Source organism: Ictidomys tridecemlineatus, chromosome 9, assembly GCF_052094955.1.
Source record: "Ictidomys tridecemlineatus isolate mIctTri1 chromosome 9, mIctTri1.hap1, whole genome shotgun sequence".
NCBI lineage: Eukaryota > Metazoa > Chordata > Mammalia > Rodentia > Sciuridae > Ictidomys > Ictidomys tridecemlineatus.
Window position 1 is genome coordinate 579,656 of NC_135485.1, and position 15,701 is coordinate 595,356.

At 51.1% G+C, this 15,701-nt stretch overlaps 1 protein-coding gene and 1 long non-coding RNA gene across 4 annotated transcripts in view; one reads left to right on the plus strand and one right to left on the minus strand.

The window, feature by feature from the left end:
- Rnf212 (ring finger protein 212) overlaps positions 1-15,701 on the minus strand; it is a 34,262-nt gene that overhangs the window by 7,794 nt on the left and 10,767 nt on the right. Inside the window, exons 4-10 of one of the 3 annotated variants that reach the window (XM_078020804.1) lie at positions 15,534-15,590; positions 13,962-14,020; positions 12,759-12,811; positions 12,616-12,667; positions 11,304-11,349; positions 8,071-8,133; positions 7,267-7,330 (exon numbers count right to left, since the gene is read on the minus strand). In XM_078020804.1, the coding sequence (XP_077876930.1) occupies positions 7,267-7,330; positions 8,071-8,133; positions 11,304-11,349; positions 12,616-12,667; positions 12,759-12,811; positions 13,962-14,020; positions 15,534-15,590 (394 nt within the window). The remainder of the gene's footprint in view (positions 1-7,266; positions 7,331-8,070; positions 8,134-11,303; positions 11,350-12,615; positions 12,668-12,758; positions 12,812-13,961; positions 14,021-15,533; positions 15,591-15,701) is intronic. The other 2 variants (XM_078020805.1, XM_040292857.2) reach the window with 2 other exon arrangements.
- LOC144366561 (uncharacterized) lies at positions 12,515-14,345 on the plus strand. The gene is made up of 3 exons (XR_013425616.1): positions 12,515-13,763; positions 13,916-14,099; positions 14,289-14,345. It is a non-coding gene; the product is annotated as an uncharacterized LOC144366561 (long non-coding RNA).

Consider the following 15,701-nt stretch of genomic DNA (forward strand, 5'->3'; position numbering starts at 1 on the left):
TCTTATTAGCCACTAAGTCCTTTGCTCACTTTTGAACATTTTTGTTGCTGTTGTCCTTTATATATTCTGGGTCTTAATCTCTTACTAACTATGATGTACAAATATTTTCTCCCATTTTGTGGGTTGCCTTTTTAAAAAAAATCTATTTTTAGTTGTTGATAGACCTTTATTTTATTTATTCATATTCGGTGCTGAGAACAGAACCCAGGGCCTCACACATGCCAGGCAAATGCTCCATCACTGAGCCCCAATCCCAGCCCTGAGGGTTGCCTTTTTAACTCTATTAATAGTGAATTCTGTTGCACAAAAGTTTTAGATTTCCACGAGGTCCCATCTGCCTACTTGCTCTTTTTGTCATCTGTGCCTTTGATGCCACATCCAAGAGGTCATTGCCAAGTCTAAGTGTCATGAAGCTTTTGTCCTGTTTTCTTCTAAGAGTTTTATGGTTGGGGGTGTTTGGCCCATTTTGAGTTAATTTCTTGTATAATGCTAGATAAGGGTCAAACTTAGCTTATTCATTATTCTGCACATAGTGATATCCAGTTTCCCAGCACTGATGGTTGAAAAGATTTCTTATCCTATTGAAAAGTGTCTTTTCTTTTTAAATTTTTTTAATATTATTTTTCAGTTATAGTTGGACACAACACCTTTATTTCACTTGTTTATTTTTTTTTATGTGGTGCTGAGGATGGAACCCGGGGTCTCACATGTGCGAGGTGAGCGCTCTACCGCTGAGCCACAATCCCAGCCCCCCAAAAGTGTCTTTTCTTATACAAACATTGATCCTACTAAATTGGGGTCAACTTTTATGACCTCATTTTATCTTAATAATCTCCTATAGGTCCCATCTCCAAAGATAGCCACATTGAGGGTTAGAGCTTTAAAATATTAATTTTGGGGGAATATTATTGAGTCCACAACAAAATGGTACTCTAAAAATATCTGATGCAAATAAGGGCAGTAAGGATACACAAATAAAATCTGTCTTATGTAACACACCTTGCAAGACCACAGGCATGGGTCAAACCATGTTAATAGTTACATTAAATATCTAAATAGTTACATTAAATAGTAGTCCCAACCACTTAATCAGAGGGCACAGATTAAAAGAACGGATCAAAAAACAAGACCAGAGCACACAAAGAAGTGCACACCTGTCATCCCAGTGGCTTGGGAGGCTGAGGCAGAAGGATCACAGGTTCAAGGCCAACCTTGGCAACCTACCAAGGCCCTATCTCAAGATCAAATTTAAAGAAAGGGTTGAGTATGTAGCTCAGGGATGGAGCACTCACTTAATATGTGTAAGACCAATGGGTTCAATCCCCAGTACCACCAAAACAAGACACGAGGAACCAGGATTATCACTGCCGCAACCTACCAGAGCACTCCTTGGATGCAAGGGTACAAAGAAGCTGAAATCAGGGCTGGGGATGTGGCTCAAGCGGTAGCTCGCTCGCCTGGCATGCGTGCGACCCGGGTTCAATCCTCAGCACCACGTACAAACAAAGATGTTGTGTCCGCCGAGAACTAAAAAATAAATATTAAAAATTCTCTCTCTCTCTCTCTCTCTCCTCTCTCACTCTCTTAAAAAAAAAAAGAAGCTGAAATCTGAAGCATAGGTGAGGCTGACTGTGTGGTTTGGATCTGCAGTGTCTCTGAAAGGCTCACATGTTGAAGGCAGCAGTCAGAGGTGGGGATCTCGGGGACTCTGACCTCAGGTGGATGAACCCATTGATGGTGTTACAAGAGGCGGTGGAGACTGGGGGGAGGAAGGTTGGAGGAGGCAGGTCCCTGGGGTATCTCATCCTGGACCCTTCTGCCCCTCTCTCTCTGCCCTACCACGTGCTCCCCACATGATGCTTTGCTTCACCATAGGCCCAAGAACACAGGACTCAGCTGTCTGTGAAACTAGGAGCCAAGGAACCTCTTTCCTCCTCTAAGTTGATTTTGTCAACTTTTCTGTCACAACGACAAAAACTAGCACAATAACCATGCAAACTACCACCAATCTAAAAATTAAATGAAGAAAACTCCAGAATAAGAAACACTTAGATATGAATTTATCAGTACAGTAAAAGACACTGTACTCTGAAAACTACAAAAAGGTTCTTGAGATAAAATAAAGTAGATGGAGAGACAGATACAGCATGTCTACAGACTGAATTACTCAAAATTCTTTAAGATGGCAATTGTCCCCAAACTGATGGACAGACTGAATAAAATTCCTATCAAAATATTGGCAGGCTTTGTACAATTTGAAAAAAGAATCCTAAAAATTATATGGAAATGCAAAGGACTTAGAATAGCCAAAAATTACTTTGATAAGGTAATAACAGAGTTAGGAAGACTTACACCATCTGATTTCAAAACTTACTGTAAAACAAAAATAATCAAGATCACCTGGTGTTCATGAGAAGCAGACATCATTGCTCAACAGAACGTAGTCCAAAAGTGTTTTAGTCAGCTTTTTCATTGCTGTGACTAAGGGACCCAACCAGCACCACTGTATGGGGAGGAAAAGTTTACTTGAGGGCTCATGGTTTCAGAGATCTCAGTCCATAGAAGGCAGAACATCATGGAGGAAGAGTGTGGCAGAGGGAAGCAGTTCACATGGTGATCAGAAAGCAGACAGAGATACTCCACACTCCATAGCCATACCCCAATGCCCACCTCCTCCAGGCACACCCCACCTGCCTCCAGCCAATCAGGGATTAATTAAATGATTAGGTTAAATCTAGAACCCAATCATTTCTCCTCCAAACCTTCTTGCATTGTCTCAAACGTGAGCTTTTGGGAGACACCTCACATCCAAACCATAACAGGAAGGAAGTTCTCAGAACTATGATCCAGATTGCTTCCTGTGAATAGAGTTGACTTTTGCATGTTGACCTTGAAGCCTGCGACCTAACCACCTCCATGAATTCTAACAGTGCCCACAGAGAGTCCTCCTAACATTCTGTTTATAATACACTGTCAACAGCCACCTGTCTTTACCTCCATGACTCCCTCCCTCCCTCCCTGCTTCAGGCTGGCCTTGAACTTGCAGCCTGCTCAGCCTGGGCCCGGGGCTGCAGCAGGCACAGCCCGTGCGCACGCTTGCCATTTCTTTCTTTGCCTCACTGCACTCCCTGGAACCTCTGGACCAGTCCTTGATTCATTCCTGATCTCGGAGGAAAAACAGTCATTCCTCTGCGGTGAGGCAGAGAACCATGGCAGAAGACTGGCAGAGGGAAGCAGCTCACATGATGGCCGGGAAGCAGACTCTACTCACCAGACTCAAAGCACATACCCCACAGCCATGCCCCACAGTCCTATTGGCATTCTACCAGCCACACCCTACCTGCTCAGGGATTAACTCACTGATTAGGTAAACCTATAACCCTATCATTTCTCCTTCAAACCCTGCCTGGTCTCACATGTGAGCTTTCTGGGGACACCACATCTGAATCACAGCAATGATGTTCTCTCCAAAGGACTTGTGTCGCTCTAACCCAATGACCTTGCTGGTTACCACCACAAGCTTCTCTCTGGGCTTGTCTCTGTTTGATTCCTGCAGCTTTCCTTGGCAGACAGTCAATGGTATGGGGGTCTCTGAACCGTGGGGGTCTGCACTGCAGCACTGGCTTCCTTTCCACGTCTCCACACATCACCCTCTCAGGGCAGCCCCGAGGGACTCTGACCCTGCTGCACTCTGCCTGGCCTCCAGGGCCTTGCTTTGAAAAATCTCGGTGGAAGCCTCCATGACCCCCTAATCCAGCATCCTATAGTCCTCCAGAATCAGGACCATATCATTGAAATCAGCGTCTGCCGCCATATCAAGCAGTAGCTAAGCCTCCTGGGACCCTGACTGCAGTGGCCTCTGAGTCCCTGGGCAGCTGAACACGGTAAAACAACTTCTTAAGCCTCCTGTGCAAGCAGAGTGCCCCAGTGGTCTCTTCTCAAAGGAGTTTTTACTTTTATAACCATGAGCCTGAGATGGACATGGTTTTACCAATTCCTGAGTTGCACTCAAACCATCCTTCTTATTATTTCTTTTTTTAAGTATTTATTTTTTAGTTGTAGTTGGACACAATATCTTCATTTTATTTATTTATTTTTAGGTGGTGCTGAAGATCAAACTCACGTATGGTAGGCGAGTGCTCTACCACTGAGCCCCAGCCCTGCTTCTTATCACTTCTATATAGAGTATTTAGCATTTCTTTAGTGGTTGTAATCTCTTTTAACAACCACAATTTTCTTAGTCCCAATTTTACTCCCACTGTCTGGCCAAACTTGAAGTTTTAAAAATCTTTGCTCTCTGCTTTCTGCTTCTGATAATCACAGTATACTTGGCTAAAAACCACCAGCAATGTTCATTCCACTGCCTGAATGCTGCGCTCCCTTGATATTTCCTCTGCCAGATTAATCACTCCATCACCTTTAAATTGAGCCTCACAGAAAGTCTCAGGGCAAAAGTAGAGAACTGCTTTGCCAGAACATAACACAAATGGCCTATAGTTGTACTCCAATGGAGTCCTCCTCCTCAGAAACTTCACGATCCCAGTCTTTACTGTTCACATTCCTACTGGCATTGAATCTGTGATCCTCCTGCCTCAGTCTCCTGAGTGGCTGGGATTGCAGGTGTGCATCACCGTGCCAGGCTGTATCTGGGAGAATCTGAGCGGATAAACTAACGAACTGAAGAAAACAGAAATCTGATTCCAGAGTGTAATGAATCAATAAAGCCTGACTTGGGAATTTGCAGTGGAATGTGGAGAAGAAATTATGGACACAGAAAAGTGCCGTGAGGCGGTCCTGGGAGCTGGTCCTGGGAACTAAGGTTGAGTGTGGTTGGAGGCCGAACAGGCATCACTGTCAGGGAGACTCTGAGTTCCACTCATTGTGGGCAGATGGAACTGCAGTGAAGTGACCAATAGATGGCAGTGTGGTCAGTGTCCCCAGGGAGGGGACAGGGCAACCTGCACACCCTGGTGTGAGTTACCAGGAAGAAGTGGCACATTCCTTCCAAAACAGCACATGAGGTCACAGGAGGAAACTCCAGACAGCCCAGGCTCCAGGTCATCTTCAGATTTTAAGGTTTATATTCTTTAAGGACAAGAAATAGAGAGCCCGGGGGAAAGTGTGGAGGATGATGGAAAGACACTCTGTTGAGGGCTCTGGCTGGAGGGAGAGCAGGGCCTTGTGGAGGCCAAGGCTAGGCCAGAGTGCTGGGTGCTCTGTTTTCTCCAGGGGCCTCAGGCATCAGGTTTGTGACATGCGAGATACCAGTGACAACAGGGACCAGCTCTGACAGAGGTTAGTGGTCAGGGAACCTGGAGGGGATGTGAGAATCGTTTATGATGTTTTTACAAAACTTCTGTGTGTCTGGAGTAGTTTCCAGTAAATGATTAAAGAAGCAAGGTGGATTCTCATCTTATAGTATGCTTCCAGACAGAGGCCTAAAAATCTGGACAAGGGTAAACATTGAAAACTCAAAGAATCCTGCTACGCAAAAGACAATGTCAAGGGAGTAAACAGACAAGCCACAGACAGGAGAAGATATTCGCAAAAGACACATCTGATAAAGGACTGTTACCCGAAACATACACAGAATTCCTTAATAAAAAACAAACAGCCCGATCAAAAAATGGCCAAAGACCTGACACATGTCAACAAAGTTGTCCAGATGGTAAATGTCAACGAGAAGATGCTCACTGTGAAACGCCAACCGCCATGGCAGGACTCCAGGAATCACCTATCAACGCGGAGGCCAGCTCAGGCTGCAGAGCGGCACTGCTGGTGGAGGGCACCTGGGCAACCTGCAGCACAGCAGTTTCTTTCAGAACCAGCGTGCTCTCCAGCAAGGCCCAGCAGCAGCCATCCTACTTGGTGTCGACCATAGGAGTTGAACACTGGCAGCACATTACTGCAGCAGTATACGTAGTGCCTCAGACTGGGAAGCAGCTGGGACGGCTGCAGGGTATCCCCACAGGCAAATACGATGCAAGCCTAGAAAGAAAAGAGCATCAAGCCTCTGAACAAGAGGCGCAGCACTCAAGAGCACAGACTAAGCCAAAGAGGACAAATGAAAGGCCACACTCAACTCCAGCTGCAGGCCACACTGGACAAAGTAAAACTGGGGACAGTAAAAAGACCAGGAGAGACGAGGGGCAGCAGGGCATAGAGGGCTGCTGCCACAGTGGGGACATGTGTCATTACAGCCCTGTCCAGACCACAGCAGAGAGAGTCCCAGCTGGGGGCTCCCATCCAGGCTGGCTCTGCTCTCACAGCACTCTGGTGGCATGCTGTGTGCTGCGGCCACAGGCAGATGGCAGCCCTCTACCTTTAGCTTAAAACCACTATAAAAAGTAGTCTTTAAAAAGCCAACTAGGAGAATGATTTAGCTATGCACTTGACCACCTTATTAAATGAAAAGGGCAACAAATTTGAGTACACAAAAATGTTAAGTTTCTAAAACCCAAAAGTCAAATACAGAATTGCAAAGCAAATTGGGCAAAAAAGGTCAATATCATTCATATCAAGGATTTCATATTCATAACATTCAAAACATGAAAACAGATAATTCAGAGAAAAAAACGAGAGGTGAATAATACCAAGACACTCAGAACCATCAACACTCAGGGAAATGAACATCAAAATAATGTTTTTCTCTCTCAGGTTGGCACAGAAGAAACAAGGGCATCAGGTATGTCTGAGGGCACCTGGGCGGTGCTCAGCCTGGAGCAGTGGCGGCCATGGGGGTAGCCCTTGTATGACTTCTCAGGACATCACCGTGCATCCAGAGGCTTATGTGCTAAGCAGGATTCTGTGAAGACAAGGGTCTGTGCCCCAACATGGCCAGGCCCTGGCAGCACCACACCACGATGAGTCAGCCACTACCGCCCCTGGGAGGCATAGTGAGAAGTGGCACAGTGGGGGTGGCAGCCTGCACAGGAGGCCAGGGACTGTGCAGAGCCCACTAGGGCCTGGAGGCTCACAGTCCTCACCAGCAGGGAAACGGAGCAGACACAAAGCCACTCCCTGCGAGCAACCTGGCATCACAACTTCCAAGTGAGGCCAGCAGGGACAGAGTGCCACAGGACCAGCATCTTCCAAGGCAGCCCAAGAGCTTCTCCCACGGGGCTCTGGGGCCACTCCCTGCACCTGTGCAGCCTTCTGCTCTCTCTGCCAGGACAGCCCTCACCTGGGGACCTTCTCACGACTCTGCCAACATGGGGCTTTGGAGGAGCGGTTTAGTTGGTGTGTGGACTTGGAACTTTCACTTACCCATGCGTCCATCCTGAGGTGGACTGATCAAAGAGATTCTTGTGGGACCAGCTGCTACTTCAGGCTAAGTATGAAAAAAAAAACAACTATTAAAATTCCAAATGCCACTTGTGAGGTTTAGAATCTGCTGACGAGGAACCTGTTCCCTGGAGCTCTGCCTCCTCAGTCCTTCCAGGACAGGTTCCTGTCTGACGTTGCTGGGCTTTTGCCTCTGGCCCTGGCCCAGGCTGGCAAGGGGCGAGGGATTCCCAGCTCCACTCTCTCTGTGTCACCGGGGCCAGAGGTGGTGAGTGGAAGCAGGACTACACTCCGTGAGGAAGCGTTTCAGGAGAGACAAAGTCAACAAGTCCTGACAATGCTAGGGACTTATTTTGGGAGGAGCCTCCTATGCTGAACCCTGCTCAGTGCCCCCTGTCCCCCTGTGGCAACATGAGCCAAGCGCTTCAGCTTCCCTGCTTGACCTTCGCGACTGCCCAGGTCACACAGCTGTGACTGAGACCCTTCACGCTTGGTGTGACCCAGATGCCAGTCCTAGGCACCTGGTCTTGGCACATCTTACAAGAGCCCAGGCCAGAGACAAAATGCCAGAAACAATAAGGGTGCACATCAGCATCTGAGCAGGCCATGCCCTGGGGCCACCCTCCACACTCCCTCAGTGTGTCCGCCACCCTGGGCACTAGAACCTCTCTGAATCCTTTTGCTTCAACTGTTACCAGGCTGTCTCCCAGACAGGGCTCAAGAGCTGATCCACAAGTAAGACCTCTTTCTCGCTAGGTGCAAGATGAGGAAAAACGACTCACCCACCCTAGTCTTAGCTTTTCTCTGTGAAGTTTCAAATTGTACGGCCTGTACGTGCCTGGCTGTGACCTGTGGAGGGCAGAAGGTAAGGCGCAGGAACTAGAGGGGCCATCTGAGTAGCACCTGAGTGCTGCTGGATATGAGCTGTGGCTCTTTGCCTCACTCCCCATCGCATGCCCAGGCCTGCTGGAGATGCCTTGGTACACAGTGAACCACAGGTACCTGGACACTTGGACCCACTGAGTGGCCACAGTTGGGGAGCCCACAGAGAAGGGAAGGACTGGCTGCAGCACTCAAGGATGACTCCCAGTGGAGCAGTGAAAGGAACCCAATTCAAAGAGGAGGTGGTGTCAGGGCTTCTTCAGCAAACCATGTTAAAGTCAGCTGGCAGATAGGTGTAGCAATGCTGGAATGAGGGCGGGCGCTCCTGACAAGTGAGAGGGAGGGTCCAGAGCTGCCCCATGAGGCCAGAGCATGTCTGCCATGTCCACAGTATGCAGGCTGCAGCTGCAGTTCAGGGAGAGAAGCTACCAATACCCCATGTTTTGGTCTTGTTGGGCGTGGACGAGGTCACCAACTCCCAGTAAATGGGGAGAAGATGCAGGTGGGAGTAGAGACAGGGTAGGGAACATGCCAGGGGCCATCCAGTGGACAAGTGGACTGCTGAGCAGGCCAGAGGCCAATGACATCCCCATCCGCTGCCCAAGTCAGGGCTCAAGTAGGGTGGCTGGTCCCTCCAGGGCGGGGTCACCCCTGAGCCAGTGGAGAGGTCATGGGGACGCAGGCAACTCTGGTGGCTTGGAAGTACCTGGATCACAGCATCTGTAGGGTAGGGCCAGGGAAGATGGTGCCAGGAGGCCCAGATGTCTGGGGTATCTCTGGGAACTGCCATCCTGGTCTGGGCACTGGCTCTGCTTTCAGCTGCAGCAGTCTCAGCTGTCACTAGAACCCAGCCAGAGCATGTTCCTACTGCCTGTTGGCAGCCAGGCCAAGGCAGAGTGAAGGACCAGATCCCTCCGAATGGTTCTGGGAAAGAGAGCTGAGAGCCCAGGGAGGGGTCCCACATTGGGGAAACCTTCTGGGGAGCAGGTCTTCGAGATGGAGGCCTCTCTATAGGAAGCTAGGCATCCCCAGGAAACACGAGACAACTCAACCCATCCAGAGCACAAACAGGTGGCCCAGCAGACCAGCATCCCCCCAGCCTGCGTGCCCACCTCAGTACCAGCTTCCTGCAGTGCCCACTTGGCCCTATCAAGCACCTAAGAGTCTTGACTCATGGGTGATCCAGCAGACTGACCTCTCTCCCTGTTCCTAGCGTGCTTGGAGCAGGTCTCTGCTGGGCACTCCTGAGGCCAGAGAGCAGGGGAAGCCCCTCCGGCTGGAGCTTCCTGTCCACGGCCTCAGGGGCTCTCGGCCTCTGCGGGGCTCGGCTCCCCACACCCGACTTGCTCTTTGGGGTCCTCCATGTCAGAGTCCCCATTCTACTGCCTCCCCTCACTGATGGGTAGATGAGGCATGTGAGGAGTGTCTGCTTTATATCTGGAAGATGTATTTTATTTCACGGTCACTACCACTGCTGACTGCACGGGAGGAAGTCCTGTGCTCATTAAGGTGAGGCCTGGATGCAGAAGTCACCTGGCCGCCTCCGCCCCTGGAGAGAGGCATGACTGTGATGAGGGCAGTGAGAAAGACCTGGCTTCAGGCAGCACTCGAGGGCTCTGCAGAGCCTGCTGCAGCAGGGCTCCCAGAAGTACCTTGCCTGTACCCACTACGGGAGAGCACCCACTGCACCCAGAAACCTCCACACACCCCTCCAGCGCCACAGGGGACTTCAAGGGAGAAAAACTGGTCTTAGATGTTTTCCTTGAAACTTCGTATCTTGCTGGCAAGCCATGGCCCACGTCTGGTTTACGTTGACAAAGCCTTTTAGGGATGGCCGTGCCCATTCATTTGCACATGGCCTGTGGCTACTGGGGTGCCAGTGGCAGAGCCGAGAAGCTGCAACAGACTGCAAAGCCCTTCACTTTCACCATCTGGTCCTCTCTAGTAAACATCTGCCAATATCTGGCTGGGCACCTGGCTCTGGAGTTCCATTCACTGTGTCTTGGCCCTTCAGCCACCCTGTGACACCTGGTGACATGCTGCTCAATGGAGCCTGTCAGTCTTCAGTGTCCAGCCTGGACTAATTTCCTGGTCTTGAGGAAAACCGGAAGCTGACCCAACAGGAGAAAACCCTTCATTACTCTGTGGGTCTAGGAAGCCTTGGGCATGGGGTCAACTCTGAAGCAGGCACAGATGGAAGCAAGCGTCTAGTCTCTGAGGAGCCAAGGTGTGCTGAGGCAGGTGGGCTGCAGATGCCTAGAGCACATGGGGTGCACCACAGGAAGCAGGCATGGACAGAACTGCAGGAGGTGAGCTGGGCAGGGAGGGGCAGCTGTCACCCACACTAACTGCAGAGGAACTGAGGTCTCTCCTCCTCAGAGCTGCAGGCGGCTCCGCGTGCCCTGCTAAGCGAAGGCTCCCCTTACTGGAATCCAGGCTCCTCCACAGCAGGTCCAGGTGAGTCCCTTGGAAGTGGCGTGATTTCCCACCAACAAGCCCCCAGGACTGTCACACCCACAGAGTGTGTAGGACGCTGCCTGCTGATAAGCAGCACCCCAAAGGGCTCAGGAAGCTGCCCATGCTAACAAGCACACATCAGAGTGGCACCCTCCCTGTCCCCAGCCCACGGTGTCCTGCCTTCGACCTTCGACCTGACTGCCCCACCAGCTCTAGTGCCCTCTTCCACCTCCTCTGAACTGCCTAGTGCCTGGCTGACTTGGCTGGCTGCACAGGAGACCCAGTTCTGCCTGAGGGGCAGTGCCGCCCACCTGGCATCTCCCCTTCGGTTCCTGTCCAACCAGCAGCCGTGTCGGTTTCTCAGTCCTCAGATTTCTGACCTGCTTCCCTTCCGGGCCAACAGGGTTCGCTTTTCTCCAGCAGTGTGAAACGGGTGAAGCCCCAGCCCCTGCGGCTGCCCCCTCGGTGACCACAGGCCTGGCCATTCAGACAAGATGCATTCTCAAGTCTTTCAGGACCCAGTTCCCTCACCCCGCCTCCCGGGGGCCAGCAAATAGCAACAATCTGACAGAAGTCAGGCTACTGTTCAAAGCATGGCCAATTCACAAGTACCGAGGACAAGGGAAGACAGGAGCACGTGGGCTTGGGACAGGAGAGACAAGGTGGCCTGCTGGACTTACTTTTCTCATTGGGGAAGGAGAAAGGTCAACTTCCATCGACTCCACTCTGTTAAACAGTGAAATGCATTAGTGGAGCCCAGGACTTATCTATAATTTAAAAGACACCAGTTTAAGCACACTTGCATGTACAGACCCCGTGAGTAGGTCTGACCCTTCCGCCCATGATGCCTCGATCCCACTACCCCTTGCACTCCCTCTAGCTGCCCACTGTCTGTAAAATCGGTGCAGCCTCTCCAGGACACAGGGACCTTGGCAGGTTCTTCTCTGCTCCTGCTCCTGGCTGCCCACCTCTTAGCTCTCCCAACTCTTCCTGGACCTGCAGGACTGGTCCACCACCTACTGCCTGGCCCATTTCCCAGCATTAGAGCCCAGTATGTGCTCATCTTTCACCAGGAGAAAGGTGGACAGGAAACATGACTTGGATTTGTTTTGGGGCTGGCCCTCCCCTAGCCTGGCCATCTGGCAGCCAGTGACTCCAGAGCAAAAAGACCAACTCTTTTCTGACAGCCTCAGTGGGAATCCAGGGGTGACTCCCATTGGTCCGGCCTGGGTAGAAATTCTCCTAACCTCACTTTGCTCTGGCATGTATTCTGAACACAAGTTTAACTTTCCCACACCATACGCAGAACTCTCTTCCTGGACAGTTCACGGTTCTCCACCTTCCCCAGCTCCAGGGTGCTGGTCCTAGATACCTGCTCTGCATGACTTGCTTGTGGTGACACCTTCCTATGGGACTATAAGGTACCAGCCTGCTGACTCTGCACCCCACATAGTCTGCATGGATATGCCACAGTGACCACCTCTCAGTCACAGTGTGACCTCCTGGAGCTTGTGCCTGCTTACTCTAGACCCACCAGCTATAACTCCCACAAGAGACCTGTCTGGACAGTGCCCTGACCCCCATAAAGGCCTGGCCATGGGTGCCTCCCTCTGTGCCTTCATTTCTGCCTCCTGGAGCCCAAGGATGGAGGCCTGCCATCCTGACTTACTGTGTCCTCCCTGACCAGGATCTGTAAGTAAAACCTTTGTTCTTGTCTCCTATAGTGATAGTGCACCCATGGAAGAATGGGGGGCAGCCCCAGGCTAGGTTTTCCCTAAGACACCAGGGGGGGCACAGTTCAATTCCTGGTGCTAGATGAATGGTCAGGCAGGCATAAATGGAGCATGGATCAGCCAAGTGTCACAAAGGTGTCTGCCAGTATAAACAAATTCTCCTGGAAGGACCCTGATCAAGGTCAGAGGATAGTCAGCGCCTTCATTTCCAGGGGGGCCCAGAGTCTGCCTGCTTTCACACCACCCCACAGCCACACACCTGTCAGGGGCTGAGGAGTGAGGTGGCAGCAGCTGGCATCCACGTGGCTTTGCTGGAGGGGTGACAAACGCACTCAGGTTAGTGCGTGTTAGTGTGGTCGGCAGCATGCATTTTCTGACTGCCCCCGGCGTTATGTTACTCACTTGAAACGGAATTCTTTATTGTGCTGAAAGCCGTGTGCTGTGACGATCTCATACTGAACAGATGGAGAAAAGGTATTGAATTAAATGACAAAAATGCACTCCTACTAATTCAACCCAGCTAAGAGTATGAGAAGACTTTGAAACGGCACTTGGTGCTTGCAAAAGGGCTCAGGACAAATCTAACAGCTCCCACACACTGCTGGTCTGCCTGTGCGGCTGCCCCTATCCTGGAAGCAGGAGGAAATCAAGCTCCAGCCATGCATGTAACAGACTCCTACTGCTGCAACTGTGTGACGAACAGCCACTGGAAGGTAGGTGCCAATCATGATCATGACAGACGGCAGGAACCATGAACACACCAGGCTTCAGAGGCTAGTAGAAAAATGTGGGAAAGTTAATGGGTTGCTTTTTCTGGTCCAGCCAAGCCCTGGATTTCTGACAGGCACTGCCTGAGGCCCGACTCCTGGCCCTCCAGTTCAGGCCCACCGTGTGCTACACTTTCTACCCAGGCAGGCTGTGTACCCCAGGCTGACCTGTCTGCCCCCCAGAGCCTGGCGGATGTACTGGACATGTGTGTGATGTGCACCCTAGGCTGGCCTGTCTGCCCCCTGAGCCTGGCAGATGTCCTGAGCACGGGTTTCCACAGACAGAGGAGGTACACCCAGCGCAGACAAGAAGCACCATGGCCTAGGCACCCCACTCAATGTTCTGGACTGCCTGTGCCCACAACAAGTTCTGTTTGGGCCGAATGAGCCAGGACAGGCAATTGTGCAACAACAGTGACACAGCTTCTGCTCAAGGGTGGCCTCCCAGGGCCCTCCCAGGCATCTGTGCCCAACCCTTGCCAGACATGTAAGCTCATTCCCTGTGCCGCCCTGAAGCAAAGCTCAGGGCACAGACCTGATTCACAGGAGAATTGCTGAACCCCAGGACCGAAGAATGCACCAGGCACTCCCTGAACTGCTAAGTGAGCAAGCCCCTACCATCTGCCTCAGGAATTGCTGGGTGCCTGCTTTTTTTTGTTCCTTTTTATTCCACTTTCTTCTTTTTTGTCTCCCTATTTCTCCTCTAGCTTTTTCATGGATTTTCTTTTACCTTGACAGAAGTTTCTAGTAAATGAAATGCTCTCTCCTTGGCTCCCTCTTTCTCGGTCTCAGAGGTCAGAGGCGGCTGGCTGCCCACTGCTCCTAGGGAGGGCCTTACCTTTGCAGCTGCTCCACCTGCAGTGCAGACTTCCTGAGGGACTCTTCCAACTGAGAGATCTAGATACAATGAGAGGACTTCTGTTCTCAGCCAGACGCGCCAGCAACCCTGAGAAGAACCCATCTGGCGGCTGTTTAAGTAAGCATGACACCATCCACATTAGCTAGCAAGACTTGGGTCACCAGCACAGCTGAGCCAGGCGCAGGCTACAGACTCAGCAAAGCCCTGGACACCACTAGTGCTGAGGGAGTGGGAGACCAGGAGCACCCCCACTGTGGGGTTCCTCCTGGGGACTCAGCCCACGTTAGGTGTACCTTCTACACACAGGTTATTAAATGGCTCAGAAAGCAAAATGTCAAGATCTGGACCTGTCACTTGCCAAAATACAGAAAGAGACTTAATGATCAGGTCCCCTGGTCATGTCTGTGCAGGTGGCTGACAGCACCTGTCCTCTAGGTGTGCGAGAGGACTGAGAAGGTAAGTCCCCTGGTTATGTCTGTGTAGGTGGCTGACAGCACCTGTCCTCTGGGTGTGCAAGAGGACTGAGAAAGTAGGTCCCCTGGTTATGTCTGTGCAGGTGACTGACAGCACCTGTCCTCTAGGTGTGTGACAGGACTGAGAAGGTAAGTCCCCTGGTCATGTCTGTGCAGGTGGCTGACAGCACCTGTCCTCTGGGTGTGCAAGAGGACTGAGAAAGTAGGTCCCCTGGTTATGTCTGTGCAGGTGGCTGACAGCACCTGTCCTCTAGGTGTGTGACAGGACTGAGAAGGTAAGTCCCCTGGTCATGTCTGTGCAGGTGGCTGACAGCACCTGTCCTCTAGGTGTGCAAGAGGACCGAGAAGGTAAGTCCCAAGGTCATGTCTGTGCAGGTGGCTGACAGCACCTGTCCTCTAGGTGTGTGAGGACTGAGAAGGTAAGTCCCCTGGTCATGTCTGTGCAGGTGGCTGACAGCACCTGTCCTCTAGGTGTGTGAGGACTGAAGGTTAAGTCCCTTGGTCATGTCTGTGCAGGTGGCTGACAGCACCTGTCCTCTAGGTGTGTGACAGGACTGAGAAGGTAAGTCCCCTGGTCATGTCTGTGCAGGTGGCTGACAGCACCTGTCCTCTAGGTGTGACAGGACTGAGAAGGTAAGTCCTCTGGTCATGTCTGTGCAGGTGGCTGACAGCACCTGTCCTCTAGGTGTGTGAGGACTGAAGGTAAGTCCCTTGGTCATGTCTGTGCAGGTGGCTGACAGCACCTGTCCTCTAGGTGTGTGACAGGACTGAGAAGGTAAGTCCCCTGGTCATGTCTGTGCAGGTGGCTGACAGCACCTGTCCTCTAGGTGTGACAGGACTGAGAAGGTAAGTCCCCTGGTCATGTCTGTGCAGGTGGCTGACAGCACCTGTCCTCTAGGTGTGTGACAGGACTGAGAAGGTAAGTCCCCTGGTCATGTCTGTGCAGGTGGTGATGATCAGGAGGAGATAGCAACAATATTACGTTGCCTGATAGCTCATCTTCACGATCCTAGAAAACAAAATGAAATTTGAATCGAACATTAAAGGTGCTCCAGTGGCTACAGGTCATTTGATTTACCTTTGCTCTATAGAAGGCTAACAATCTCTTCCTGTGTTTTTCTTGAAATTCTGAAACCTGAGGAGACAACAAACTCACTATAGGTGCTGCTCAGGCTCACCCTACACTTCCCGAGGAAACACACGGCTGCAAAGGACTGTTAGTGTGGGGACCAACACACTCCGTCTT